At 34.9% G+C, this 13,884-nt stretch overlaps 3 protein-coding genes across 3 annotated transcripts; 2 read left to right on the top strand and 1 right to left on the bottom strand.

The window, feature by feature from the left end:
- Positions 1 to 1,597: 1,597 nt before the first annotated feature.
- LOC107023912 (cyclin-C1-2-like) lies at positions 1,598 to 6,652 on the top strand. The gene is made up of 9 exons (XM_015224755.2): positions 1,598 to 1,778; positions 1,849 to 1,955; positions 3,782 to 3,821; positions 4,424 to 4,468; positions 5,416 to 5,534; positions 5,652 to 5,766; positions 5,844 to 5,888; positions 6,042 to 6,189; positions 6,324 to 6,652. Exons 1-9 carry the CDS (start codon positions 1,747 to 1,749, stop codon positions 6,423 to 6,425), a joined length of 753 nt encoding a protein of 250 aa, XP_015080241.1. The 5' UTR covers positions 1,598 to 1,746; the 3' UTR covers positions 6,426 to 6,652.
- Positions 6,653 to 6,842: 190 nt separating this feature from the next.
- LOC107023913 lies at positions 6,843 to 8,885 on the bottom strand. Its single transcript, XM_015224756.2, has 3 exons — positions 8,594 to 8,885; positions 7,241 to 7,359; positions 6,843 to 7,151 (listed from the first exon to the last, which is right to left on the bottom strand). The coding sequence occupies exons 1-3, from the start codon at positions 8,845 to 8,847 to the stop codon at positions 7,081 to 7,083; spliced, it is 444 nt and encodes a 147-aa protein (XP_015080242.1). The 5' UTR covers positions 8,848 to 8,885; the 3' UTR covers positions 6,843 to 7,080.
- A 1,468-nt stretch (positions 8,886 to 10,353) lies between these two features.
- LOC107023528 (GTP cyclohydrolase 1) lies at positions 10,354 to 13,774 on the top strand. Its single transcript, XM_015224243.2, has 2 exons — positions 10,354 to 10,922; positions 12,204 to 13,774. Exons 1-2 carry the CDS (start codon positions 10,718 to 10,720, stop codon positions 13,367 to 13,369), a joined length of 1,371 nt encoding a protein of 456 aa, XP_015079729.1. The 5' UTR covers positions 10,354 to 10,717; the 3' UTR covers positions 13,370 to 13,774.
- The last annotated feature ends 110 nt before the right edge of the window (positions 13,775 to 13,884 follow it).

The raw sequence follows: 13,884 nt of genomic DNA, 5'->3' as shown, positions 1-13,884 counted from the left end.
TAAATTTCATCCCTAATTTCTTTGAAACTTGGCAATTTGGAAGTCTAGTAGTCAAATAATTAAAAATTGCAACCTTTTTCTAACATTTAAACTTTATTAAAAGAAGGGAAAAGGGTCTGATATACCCCTCAACTTTGTCATTTGGAGCTAATATACCCCTCGTTATAAAAGTGGCTCATATATGCCCTTAACGTTATACAAACGACTCACATATACCTCTGCCATTACAAAATAGCTCACATATACCCTTCATTTAACGGAAGTTAAAAAATTAGTTTTAAATTTATATTTATTACTTCTAATTTTTTTTAAAAAATTATTTAGGGGTATATATGATTTTTCTATCAAAGTTCAAGGTGTATTTTAATTTTTTTCATACATAAATTATTTTTTGACTTCTTTTATTATAATTATTTGAATTTCTTATTCTTATTTTGTTTTTTTTCTTTCATTCCTTAGTTTAAAGAAAAAAAAATAAATTATTTTTTTTGTGTGTATTATAATTTAATTTCGTATTCGAAGAAAAAATTTGGTCATCTACAATAAGTTTTACAAGAATATTAATGAAACATAAATAAATTTGATTATCAAAATAATAATTATAAATTAGTCATTGAAACAAAAAAAAGTCAAAAAAAAATATGTTTGACGATGATTGAATTTATTCATATGGGATTATATTTTTTAGAAAAAAAATAATAAAAATTTAGATTAAAATTATTTTTTTTCCATTTCCGTTAGAGGAAAAGGGTATATGTGAGCCATTTGTTTACAAGTAGGGGTATATATGAGCCACTTTCATAACAAGGGGTATATCACAAAGTTGAGAGGTATATCAGACCCTTTTCCCTTAAAAGAAAATATGTTAGACTAAAATAAAAGCTCATAATTTGAAAGAGAAAAAAAAAAGTATCATTCATTATTACAATTTTTCACATAAAGCAAACATAAAAATTAGCTCTATAACAAACACAAATATGTATATTTCGCTATACATATACAAAATAAAATAGTTATATAATCTGTTTCTATTTCGGTATATATATACAAAAGATTATTTATATAATATGTGTTTGTATAAAGAGAGAAAGATGGAAAATATATGCAGTTGTATTTGTATATACGTTTTTCTCTCGTTTTATACAGCACAAATATATACATTTGTGTTTGTATAAAGTGAGAGAAGCGAGTGAGAGGTGCGAGAACAAAAATAATATATACATTTGTGTTTGTATAAAGTGAGAGGTGCTAGCGAAATCTAAGAGAGAAAAATGAAAATATATGTATATATACAAATTTTTTCTCTCTTTATACAAATACAAACAAATTTTATACATTTATGTTTGTATAAAGCGAGAGAGACTGACAGCGAAAACAAAAGTGACGAGCAAGATTCACCAGGAGAGAGGCGAAATAACAACAGTTTGATATGGGGTACAATTAATTAAACTATATGTTATTATATACAATTTTCTCTTATTACACGGTGTCCAATAAAGGCCAACATCCATAACAGCAACAGCTCGAGATGTTGGGTTGGGCCAACTACTACATGGGCCTTATAAAGCTAATAGTCATGAAGCCCAATAAAGGAGAGAGCTGACGTTTATCCATTTTTTCTTCTCTCTCAAAAACAGGGGAAAAAAGGAAACTAGAAGAAGAAGAATCTGGAGCAGTTGTCGAATTCGTACAAGTTAAAGTAGCTCAAATCCAATTTGTGATTCTGGGTGTTTCTCAATTCATCATATGGCTGCCAATTTCTGGATTTCTTCTCAGTAGTATGTCTAAAAGCTATTCCTTTTTTCGTCTTTAATCTTTCTTGTTTTGAAGTTTTATTGTTGTTTGCAGCAAAGAACTTTTGGACCAAGAAGAGGTTGATGTGGTGCATCAGTTGGATAAAGAGAGAGGCATCACTCTCGATGATTTCAAGCTCATCAAGTTGCATATGTCCAATTGTAATTCCCATAATCAATTATTTAATTAAATGGGTTCAGCTTTTATGATTCTTAGCACTAATCTAACCCTATGTGCGTGTTCGGTTAAGGCTCGAACCACAAGGGTTTATTCTGTGATTCTTAGCATTGGACATATTTTATTGTTAAAAGTATGGCTTCAGGGGTTATAATTATCCAGATTTTAGTAGGTGTAGCCAAAAGGGCATATCAGCCCCCGTGTGGGGGTGTTTTCAAGGTTGATATTACTTATGGGAATCAGGCGTAATGTACATAGCTTTTTAGGTTAATTTGAATTTTTCAAGGGTAATAATCACTTGCTGGAGTTTGCAGATTATACCACATTATGATTTCACATGATTTTGTTTACTGCTTCCTTGATTTTTCTGCGACCTTGTTAGCTTCATCTTCTTTTTCTTCTTGTTCATACGATTCCTGAAATGCCCCTTTTCAAAATGTTAGCTTTACTCTGATTTGTTTAGTAATTACCATATTGAGTATGTGTTATTTGCTAGATTATATGGATGAGTAGTGAAACTCTTATCATTTCCTACCGTATTTGATGAAGAGACTGTTTTTCCGTTTCTTATCAGTAAGTTTAGTGATTTTTATGATCATGAAAGAGCACCAGCAAGTGCATCTTTAAGTACAAAGCGGTGGCTAAAGATCTGTTATTCGTGTCTTTATTGTCATAGGATATATTTGGTCCACAATTCTCCAATAATAATAATAATAATAGCTATAAATGTCTTAAATACTGAGCCCCCAGGGCGTTGGTCTAGTGGTAAGAGCGTCACGCGTGATGTGTTTGTTAGGTGCACGTCATGAGTTCGAACTCTGCTCTAGACATAAAATCTGTTATTTAAGTGGATGAGGGTAGAGGGCTGGGCTCATTATCTAACTTCTGTCTGTTTTCAAATCTTCTTATATCCTCATGTGGGTAGAGGGGCGGACCCAGCTCTTAGCTCTCATAATAAGTAGTTTCCCATTGTCCTACAATTAAGAATTTCTTTCCTGTTCAGCTATTTCTAGTGGTATCCGATAATTTCCTATTATGAAAGAAATTAATACCATTACTCAAGATCCGAAGATCAGAAATGGGAAATTTCTACGTTGTCACTGCCATTTAGTTTAGAATTTTCATTGATTACGCCAAGCTATTAAAACTGTCATTTAAGATTTATTGCCTGCATAGAAACTATATTTAGGCTTGGAGGTTTATTTTGGAAGAATTAAAACTGCTGGTATTTGAGAGCTCAAAATGTACTTTAGGAAGGCTGATGTGCCTGATTCCCTTGACATGAATATACCGGATATTATATCTCTTCTGAAGGAGGCTGTCGGCTATGGGATTGGAAATTCAGTCAACAGAAATGGATAAAGCTCTGATTCACGATCTATTGTAATGTCACAATGATACATTTTGAAATAAAAACCCAACTTAACAAAAATATTTTGCTGTAGTATGTAACATAGGCAAAATACTTTTTGGCACTCAGTGGCAGCATCAAAATGTGCACCTTTCTGCATGATATATGGCCAGTTTTGCTGATGTACACACTGGTAGTTGCAGTTAAATTTAATCGTCTGGCATAGTTGAAACAATTGAAACCTTCAGTATACCTCTTGAGCCCCACTTATCTTTTCTCGAACATATTCTGCATGCCTTCAAACTTCTCAGAATGTGTGCTTTACTTGTTTTGTTTTAATGTATATGTGACTGGTTGCCTGGCTTGCAGTTCCTTATTATCAATCATAATCTTGCACAGGACAATTTAATTACCATTTTCCATCTTGTTTGACTTGTTAAATTTTCTGCTCCCTCGCAGATGTTGCAAGATTGGCTCAAAATGTGAAAGTGAGACAAAGGTCTGTTTTCTCTCCTCGTCTGCTTGTAAAACTTCTGATATAAGTAATAGGTAGTTCTTATGTTACTTCATCAGCATCACTGTCTCTTTAAGAGCATAATGTTTCTGTGAGGTTCATAACCTTTAGCTGAAAAACTGGAAGAGCTATTTGGTCATAAAAATAGATGCCTATTCGATGTTGTTTCCGTTGACATGATTAATATTTGTTTAGACCTATTATTTTCCTGTAGGAAGATATATACTGCATGATATTATGTGTTCATTTATCTATTCCATTACTTGGATGTGAATAAGGGGGAAGAATCTACTAGCTTGTAGCTGTTTAATAGTTAGAGGACTTGCTTGACGATAGAGGAAGGTCAATGCCGTGATACTACATAAGTGTGTCTTCTGCTCAATATGTGGATTACCTATCGACATAGATACCTTTTTCATCACAAACTTTTCAAGATTGCTCTTTGCACCTGAGTGTTTATTACATGTATCTCGATAAGTTTCACAGAAAGGAACTGACGATGTGTGTTCATGTAATTTTCCTTCTTAAAACACCTGTTTTTGCTGCTTCCAGAAATCTAGTATCTTATATATGGTTTTTATTTCCAGGGTTGTTGCTACCGCAATTACGTACATGAGACGCGTATATATCAGGTATATCATGCCATCTTTGGTATTAGGAGGACAATACATAATTCTCTGTAAATTATCTACCTAACCAGAAAAGTCCACCTATTAAATGGACCTTCAGCTTGTTGGCATAGAGGTAGTTCGAACTTTTAATCCGGCAAGCCATCACCCAGACATAAATCCATATTGCTCTAAGCCTATAAGATTATGATGAACTAATGGAGTAATGGTTCTTAAAGACATTGCATAAATTCTTTAGCTTGCTTAAATAAATCATACAAGAGGACAAGTGAATCAGTGCTGTGAAAAAAAATGTAGAGCTTAAGAGAAAAGAAGATTTGTATTAGTGGCAATAATGTTCCGATGCAGCTCTGGATGGGGAAATTCTGTGCAGTCTGGGAGAGAATCTGCCGAGTCACTTCTTCGCAGAAATTCCTCACAGATATGTGCAAGCACCAGCTATGGCCACTCAAATTGTGATTTATTATGTTATGGTAGAACCACTTTATCAGCAAATGACTTTGCTAAACCAAAGCAAATTAAGTAAAATAAGTAAGCTGATTTGGAAAGGATATCGGATGGACCACTTTAGCTATTCTTACATAAAAAAGAAATATATGTGCAATAAATCGCAGTTGCATACATAACTGATAAACATGACATCATATGCTTTCGTATGTTAAAAAAATGCTATCTTAAAGAGTAAAAAAGGAACCCTCAGCTCTGTTTCTTTGGACCAGTTTTATATTTATGTTTTGGGATCCTGTGCGAACTCTAAAACTGGAATAGATCCTGGACAAAGCCATACGAATCGGAAGGAAAATTCTCTAATTTGGACTCTCTGTATCCTTTCTGTTTCAAAACTGAAACTTTTAAATTCACACTTATGCTCTACAGGCCTACTATTGCTTCACCATGAACCACCATTCTACTTTATAATTCTTTCTAACCATCTTTTTACTTGTCCATAGGAGAAGTATGACCGAGTATGATCCTCGTCTGGTTGCTCCAACTTGCTTGTATTTGGCATCAAAAGCAGAAGAAAGCACTGTGCAGGCCCGACTACTTGTATTTTACATCAAGAAATTATGTAAGAACATCTTTGATTACAATGACAAAGTACTTCTGCGATATCCTGTTGTTTCTACTTACCCAATTTAGTTAATTTCTAATGCAAGACGTTGGCTTTTCTGACTTGCTTCTGCAGATTCGGATGAGAAGTATAAATATGAAATAAAAGACATACTAGACATGGAGATGAAAGTTCTGGAAGCCCTAAACTATTACTTAGTCGTATATCATCCATATCGTTCATTAGCACAGTAAGTATCTCCTAGTCACCTCCTTGTGTAGCTGATCAATTTCTCTCAGCAACTTGATTCTTAACTCAATTTTCCAGGTTCCTTCAGGATGCCGGCATGAATGATGCAACTCAATTGACTTGGTAAGAAACTTTCCGAGGCTTTCATATCTTTGACTTCTAGTTGCGAAATTTGTCAGATTACTATAGAATATTACTTCCCATAATATGTCTTTCCAAAATTCTACATTTATTTTGTTTTTATCTCGATAACTTCTGAATTCTGCTTTCTTTTAGGGGACTTATAAATGACACCTATAAGATGGACCTAATTCTCATTCATCCACCACATTTGATTACTTTAGCTTGCATATATATTGCAAGTGTGCTGAAAGATAAAGAAACTACTGCCTGGTTTGAGGAGCTTCGAGTTGATATGAATGTGGTATGTATGCAAGCTTAACTCTTTGCCAATGATTTCAAAATATAACAAGACCATACATATACTATCCCTCATTTTACTGTCAAGTTGCTGCTTGGACGACAACCATCTTTTAATGAAGTTCTCAATGTTGAAAGGTGAAAAATATTGCAATGGAGATACTAGATTATTATGACGGCCATAGATCGATCTCAGATGAGAGGGTAAATGCTGCCATGAGCAAGCTAGCTGGAAGATAGTTGATACCAGGGTACCTAGCTTCGGGGCAAGATATATTGTCAAGTAATTTACTAGATATCTATCAATATTTGACTGTGAATCAGTTACTATTGTATATTATCTTGAAAGGTCATGGTAGGAACATAAACATCAAATCCCTGATATATTAGCATTATGACATATCCAGTTTCTTTACATTTGCAAAACAAAAGATAAAACGACATTTCCAGTGAATTTGGATGCCAAACTGATGGTTAGTAGACATTTTCAACAAATTGTATTCAACGAAATCATAGCCCATTGGCAACCTATATATAACAAACACTCAGCTCCAAAATCTTGTTGTATGATCTGAAAATAAAAATTACTTGAAAACCAAGCAGAAATAACAATAGCAACTGCAAGTCCGCCCAGCTAACATGACATAGAAACAATACTTCAACAAGGATGTCACGAAAATATTCATTAAAAGGCGTAGATGATAACATTTGAAAAATGCATATTACATCAGCTCATATTCCTTCTCCAGGTGATACTCATAGTTAAAACATCTTCTCAAGCGAATACACATTTCTTGAGCTATAGAATCAAGACAAGATATTTGACATTCTGTTACAACTATCTAAAGGGGTTTATCCTGGTCCTTATCTTCTGGACATATAGCAGTTTCATTCGTCACTCCTCCAATGCTGGTGTGTTCCCATTTGTGATCTTACTCTTCCCTTTCTTCTTAGCATGTTTTTTCGCTGCAGACCGATCAAATACATTAGTCCACTACTGACTACACCTCTAGCAAAAGTTGTACAGTTAAAAGAGAAGGAAATGGTGAAAATACCTTGTCTCCTTTTAGCTTCAGATTTGGCAAAGAAATCTCTCCATTCATCTGTAAGGACAAAAATAGGCTCCTCTTCTTCATCTTCATATTCAAAGTTCTCACCTTCATTTTGCATCATTCTTCAGATGAAGACGCACACAAAAAAAGTTAAACATCTATAGGATGAAAGAGCCTTAAGGTTGACAGCTCTAACACAAGGGTAACTTTACAAACGCACAGGTTACATGTATACCAAAAAGGGATCATGCTAGGTTCAATTTCTCCTACAACACCTACTTGATTCCCAAAACATAAAATTCATGTCAGTGGTTTTTGTATCCTTTTCGTCCGCATTCTATATGCAGTGGTCCATTTAATCTTCCAATATAATCTAAAATAGTTACTTCCTGCTTCATGTTTCAATCGAAGGTAGCATTACAACAAATAGACAAGATTAACCATTCAACTATCACCCACTAACACTCGGTCCTTCAAACTATCTCCAAAACCAACCTTCATCCACATTTCCACTAACACTCCTCTTTTCAGTTTTCTTTGGCAAACAACATATGCACAGAAATCACTATTTACTTTGCACCTATTTCTTGAGTCCCCCAATCAACTCAGTATTACCACTTCACATGCACAGTTCAGAAACGGAGATGTTATACATAAGGACAGAACTTCGCGGTGATAAGAGTCAAAGGGACTGACCTAAGGAAAAATGGCTCTGGGAACGGAAAAGGACAGCTGGGAGAACTGGTCAGGACAAGTAGGAGAGCATGAAAGCAGAGATGCGGTGTATTTTGTTGGATTGGGGGAGTTGATGCTCCTATAAGTTGTCATTTCAGATTTCCACAAACTATTTGTAACATATTTTCTCAACTTGCTGACCCAAAATCCTTTCTTTCCCGTCCGCTCAGGGGTGCAGGAACACCTGTGCTGATCACAGGTGACAGTTACAAAAAAGGGAGGGAAGTAAACAGTACCCCACGAGATTTAGGGATGGATATAGACCTGTCAGACAGGGATAATCATTCCAATCACTATAAGCAGAATATGCAATACAGTACTAAATTCTGTTTAACATGTCCAACCATTGTTGCATCTAATTGCAGTCTCACTGACATTAGCTACATACCAGACACTGCACCACTGTAAACTAACATCCTGCACCTTGATTGACTGAGGTGCGTTTTCAATGGGCAAGCAAACATGAGTTTGTTACAAAAATAGCAAGCATAAATTATTTAAAACTACGAATCCGTATATAAGGCAAACAATATCAGAAAACTGTGCAGAAAATACAATATTAAAGTTAACCCAATATCAATCAAAGCAAAAGGAAACATTAATTAATGGAGTCAAAATTACCCTGAATCGTTAAAACTGACATTAGGCTCAGAAATCTGCATATTCATAACTTCTGGCTGTAAAGACGGAGTAATTTGTTCAGGGTTTTGCGGCAATGGAAAAGGAGTAAAAAGTGGGCATGGCGGTACGTGTTTGTTGCGCTGCAACATGTAGCTGTGTAATGGACAATTATGTACTATCTGAAAGTAATGATGATGGTGGTGAAGAGGATGATGACTCCATGGCTTCGCACCCACTGAAGAGTTTTTCTCCATTGATGGCTTCGAGCTTTACTGAGAGTGTACTCGCTTCTTTCTTATTATTTCGGGTCACAATATTGGGCTGTGAATGTAATATTGGCAACTAAGCTACTACACAATAAAGCCCAAAATATCCTGGCCTTGGCCCATATCCACATGACCTTCTTTTTTTGCAGTAATTTGTTTTGATACAAAATTTTAAAATAAAATATATTTAACAATAATAGTTGAGCCGTATTTCGATAAATATTTGATAATAGTTTAATAGTAAACTCACACATCTGACATTTTAGAACTCAATAATTATAGTACTTTAAATGTATTTTTAACCCTTTAAATATGGAACGTTGTGATATATATCAATTTATGTATATTGTATCATTTCTCAAGTCCTTCCCCTTTTTCTTTATGCTCTTTATATCGTGGTCATCACCAACTTTTCTTTTTTGAGGTTGGTGAAAAGTTCATTTTAAAATTGGAATCCAGTGTGAAAAATAAATTAATTAAATGAATCCTTTCCAGCAAATTAAAGTCTTATCTTTTTCTCTCTTTTTTTTTTTTTTGACCAAGTTAAATGCGCCAAACACACTATCAACAAAAGCAACTAAATTAACCAAGCTAACATCACTTAACAGAAACTTTATTGGTAAAACTTAATCATTACAACATCACTTGACAGTTGACAGAAACTCTATTGGTGAAACTTAATCATCATTTGACGTTAAAAAAGCCACTGTTAATTTGACTTGAATTCTAAATGTATTTTATGAGTTTTGCTTATGATTTCGCCAGAAAAGCTTGTTGTGTGATACGATTGAAATCGATAGAAGTATGTTCTCCTAAAGTTTGTGATTATCCTTCTTTGTCCATGAAATTATATATAATTTTTTTATCTCAAATTTATCATTGAACAACCTATTTATATAGAGTATTTTTGAAATACTAAAATTACTTTATTGATAAAGTTCGATTCTCCGCCACGCAATCTCTCCTTATTCCCTCACCTTACCCCCACCAAAAGTAAAAGGAGGAAATCATGTCTTCTCATGCATTTTCAAAGCTCCACCAAATCACAGTGAAGATTATTATTATCCATTTCTATGCCATGCTTATGCTTTCAAAAATGGTAAATTTGGTCCCACAGAGTTGAAATTGAAGAGCAATATGAGGATTTTGCCATATTTAAGTAGAAGACAAAATGATGAGTTTGTTTAGTGGTCACTGCTCACTGGCCACTTTAATTGGTGTATAGAAGATAACAACATTCACCAATGCACCACCCATTTTTAGTCCATTTAAATTATTAAGTTCTAAATTAATAATTTTATATAAAAAAAATTAATTTTTATGTCATGTGCCAGATTGAACTATATTTAACTTTAATTAGTTATTATCTTTTAAATCGTTAATAATTTAAAAATAAACTTAATAATAACGTTAAATTAAAGGTATAGTGTGATATATTATAAATTCACAACTTAATTTTGTAAGCAAGTAGTGCCGTGATAGAATTAAGTAAAGCTTTCCACACATTCCAATATCAACTGCAACCTTACATTTTTTTATTTTTATGTTTTTATTTATTAAAAGTATTTTTTATTATTAAAAGAAAACATTTTTTTAAATACTGCAAAGTTGTTGTAGTAATGCATATGCATCTCATCTCCAGATCCCTATAGTATATGTTTATCAATAGCAGCCCTACAAATCCCTTTTCATCCTTATTTTGGTCAAATTTTCCTCATTTGGGTCATTGGGTGTCTCAAATTTGGAATCTTTGGCTAAAATCTTTCGAATTAAAGATTCAATTTTTGTTCTTGTTCTTGATTCATCACCTGGTGATTCAGGTGGTAAGATCTGTTTTATTATTTCGTTTTGTGTGTCAATGGGCGCATTAGATGAAGGGCACTATCATGCAGAAATAGACAACGAAGTTAGTTTTGAGCTTGGCTTTGAAACTCAGCCTGAAACACTGGTTATTCAGGATGCTGTTAGAGTCTTATTGCAGGGTTTGGGTGAAGATATCAATAGGGAAGGAATCAAGAAAACCCCTTTTCGTGTTGCTAAGGCTCTAAGACAAGGAACAAGAGGTAAACTTTGACACCCTTTTGGATTTTGTAATACTTGTTTTTTATTTGTTCTGTGTCAATGGATCTGTTCTACTTTTTATCTTTTTGAGATCTAGGGAAAGAGGAGTATGTTCATCAAGCTTGTAAGTGGGGATTTGTTGTATTATTAGTAAGAACTGCTGAATAGTATGAATGCTCATTTTTGTGTCATGGTGTTAGTTTGTGTGTTTCCCTTGTTGGAAAATGCGGAAAGATGGAATTCTTTTAGTTGAAGAATTTACTGAATTGGTCTTTTTTTGTTCTCCTTTAGTGAGGGTTCTGCAATTATGAGCACTCTGTCCTTATTATGTATAAAAGGAAAGAGAAGGGGGTAAGGTGGAGGAATTAGCTTTAAACCAGACAAACAAGCTTTGTCATTTCTAGGAGTACTATTTTAGTTGCTTTTATGCCATTTTAAAATTGAGTTTTAAAAGTACTTCCAGGTCTGGTTTTCTTCATTACACCAAATAATTATTTTCGTTGTGTAGCCGGAATATTTATTCTGGAATATTTGAAGCAATGATTTCATCAAACTTTAAAAGGTTTTTAGGTTAGGGTGGTGTTTTCCAACCCCTCAGGATATCTCAAGTTCCTTCCTTCCGGATGGTCCAAAACTGTATCTTTGGATGGTTTGCAACCATGTATTTGATTTTGATACTCATCCTTGAAGCACAGTTGAAGGAAACTGATGTGTGTGTCTCTTCAATACACGTGAGGGGAAGTAAAGATGAAAGATTAAACTTTTCCATCTTGATCATGGAACAATGCATTACTGACTTGTAGGAATTGAAAGTTCTTTTGTGGGAACAGTGCATAAGCTAAAAATATGATATCATGTGCTCTTTTTCTAGTCAAGAGAAGCATCTCTAGGAACAACGTTTCTTCATATGCAATTAGGAATTTCATCTTGTTTATTTAAGAAACAGTCTTTCTTGTTCCTTTCTCCTGTGTGCAGTTTACATTTAAATACTTGGTTGCTGGTTAGTGCTGTATCTCTGTTCTAGGTCGAAACAAGTGTGGGGCTTTCTTCAGTGAATTTTTTTTGAAAACCAAGAACTTGACTACATCATAACAAATTGTTGCAAGTCATTGAAATCTATCTTATACTAGTTCACTGCAGAACTCATCATGCTGTATGCAAAGGAAATCCACATCTTCTATTAGCATGAAACATGTTTATAGTTTCAATTGTAGATGGATTGGTGGATTCATGTTTTAAACTACCGTTTGACTATAGTCTTTCATATTTTGCGTTGTATGAAGGTTACAAACAAAAAGTGAATGATATTGTTCATGGCGCGTTATTCCCTGAAGCTGGATTGGAGGGTGGAAGTGGTCAGGCTGGAGGAGTTGGTGGGCTTGTGATTGTTCGAGATCTTGATCTCTTTTCATACTGTGAGTCTTGCTTGCTTCCATTCCAGGTTAAGTGTCATGTAGGTTATGTCCCATCTGGAAAAAGGGTTGTAGGATTAAGCAAGCTTTCTCGGGTTGCTGATATTTTTGCAAAACGGCTCCAAAGTCCACAGCGCCTTGCTGATGAAGTTTGCACTGCTTTGCAGCATGGAATCAAGCCAACAGGCGTTGCTGTGGTTCTACAGTGTATGCATATTCATTTTCCAAATTTTGAATCAGCATTTCTCGACTCGACTTCCCAAGGATGGGTAAAGATAACAGCTACCTCAGGTTCTGGTGTTTTTGAGGATGGGAATGCTGATGTTTGGACTGATTTCTGGAGTCTACTGAAATTCAGAGGTATTAGCATAGACAATGCTTATCGTAGATCCTCTGGCCAATCATGGTGCCCATCTCAATCTTGTGGCATGCCAGGACAAGCAAATTCAGCTATGACAAATGCAGTGAATTCAATACTCAAGTCCCTGGGCGAAGATCCATTGAGAGAAGAGCTTGTAGAAACCCCATCTCGGTTTGTGAAGTGGTTCATGAACTTTAGAAACTCTAATTTGGAGATGAAACTGAATGGCTTTGTTCGAAGTAGAATAGACACTCGAAGTCCTCAGGGTGGTAATTTTAATGATGGCATCTGCTCTGAGCTCAATTTGTCATTCTGGTCTCAGTGCGAACATCATCTACTCCCTTTTCAAGGCGTTGTGCACGTTGGTTATCACTCTTCAGATGGAGTCAACCCGGTTGGAAGACCTCTAGTGCAATCAGTAGTACATTTTTATGGCTTTAAACTCCAAGTGCAGGAAAGGGTAACCAGACAAATAGCTGAGACTGTTTCATCATTCTTAGGTGAAGACATTATCGTTGTTGTGGAAGCAAATCACACCTGTATGATATCTAGAGGAATCGAGAAATTTGGAAGCAACACAGCCACATTTGCTGTGTTGGGTCGATTTTCCACCGACCCTGTTGCAAGAGCAAAATTTTTGCAGAGCCTTCCGGACTCTTGTTCTGCAGGAAGATGATTTCTTTTCTCAAAGGAAATATACACGCTACAGCAAGCTAAGTACTTGTCCTACGGATGACTCAGGTAAAACTGAAGGAATCGAGACGCAAACTCGCGCTGAATTCAAGAATGTAGGTTCTTTGCTCGGAACATGAAGTCCTGTTTTTACTTCTACAGCATAGTGATAAATGAGGTTATGAAATTTTATCCATTTTTTTTCATCCTTGTAATATGTAGCATGAGCAAGGGTCCATACCAGCAATATTTTTAAGTTGCCCTTGGTTTTTCATTTCTAATGCAGTTGCCATTGATTGATGTGTCCATACCTGGCACATTGTGCCTTATTATAGCACACATATATATGATGTTCTCCAACCTTTTCTGCAATATTAATGTTACTGAAGTCCCGATTGAATTCATTTCAGTATCATGTGAATCAGAGCTTACTCTCGTCTTCTGGACCTTGTGTTAAATTTTCATAGTAGTACAAATTATTGACTTTTGAATCCCTGTAAATCATAATGTCCGAGTCCT

The sequence above is a fragment of the Solanum pennellii genome, chromosome 6 (genome assembly GCF_001406875.1).
Source record: "Solanum pennellii chromosome 6, SPENNV200".
NCBI classification, from domain to species: Eukaryota; Viridiplantae; Streptophyta; class Magnoliopsida; order Solanales; family Solanaceae; genus Solanum; species Solanum pennellii.
Note: the sequence above shows the minus strand (reverse complement) of the source record. Positions and strands in the feature narration are given on the sequence as shown.

What these genes read in the sequence shown, in the direction of transcription:
- LOC107023912 (XM_015224755.2), top strand. Translation starts at nt 1,747, where the DNA reads ATGGCTGCCAATTTCTGGATTTCTTCTCAGTA. An exon ending in ATGAGACGCGTATATATCAG is followed by an intron (nt 4,469 to 5,415) that starts GTATATCATGCC and finishes ACTTGTCCATAG; the next exon opens with GAGAAGTATGACCGAGTATG. An exon ending in TTCGAGTTGATATGAATGTG is followed by an intron (nt 6,190 to 6,323) that starts GTATGTATGCAA and finishes CAATGTTGAAAG; the next exon opens with GTGAAAAATATTGCAATGGA.
- LOC107023913 (XM_015224756.2), bottom strand. Translation starts at nt 8,847, where the DNA reads ATGGAGAAAAACTCTTCAGTGGGTGCGAAGCCATGGAGTCATCATCCT. An exon ending in GTCAGTTTTAACGATTCAGG is followed by an intron (nt 7,360 to 8,593) that starts GTAATTTTGACT and finishes CTTCATCTGAAG; the next exon opens with AATGATGCAAAATGAAGGTG. An exon ending in TGAAGCTAAAAGGAGACAAG is followed by an intron (nt 7,152 to 7,240) that starts GTATTTTCACCA and finishes ATCGGTCTGCAG; the next exon opens with CGAAAAAACATGCTAAGAAG.
- LOC107023528 (XM_015224243.2), top strand. Translation starts at nt 10,718, where the DNA reads ATGGGCGCATTAGATGAAGGGCACTATCATGCAGAAATAGACAACGAA. An exon ending in TCTAAGACAAGGAACAAGAG is followed by an intron (nt 10,923 to 12,203) that starts GTAAACTTTGAC and finishes CGTTGTATGAAG; the next exon opens with GTTACAAACAAAAAGTGAAT.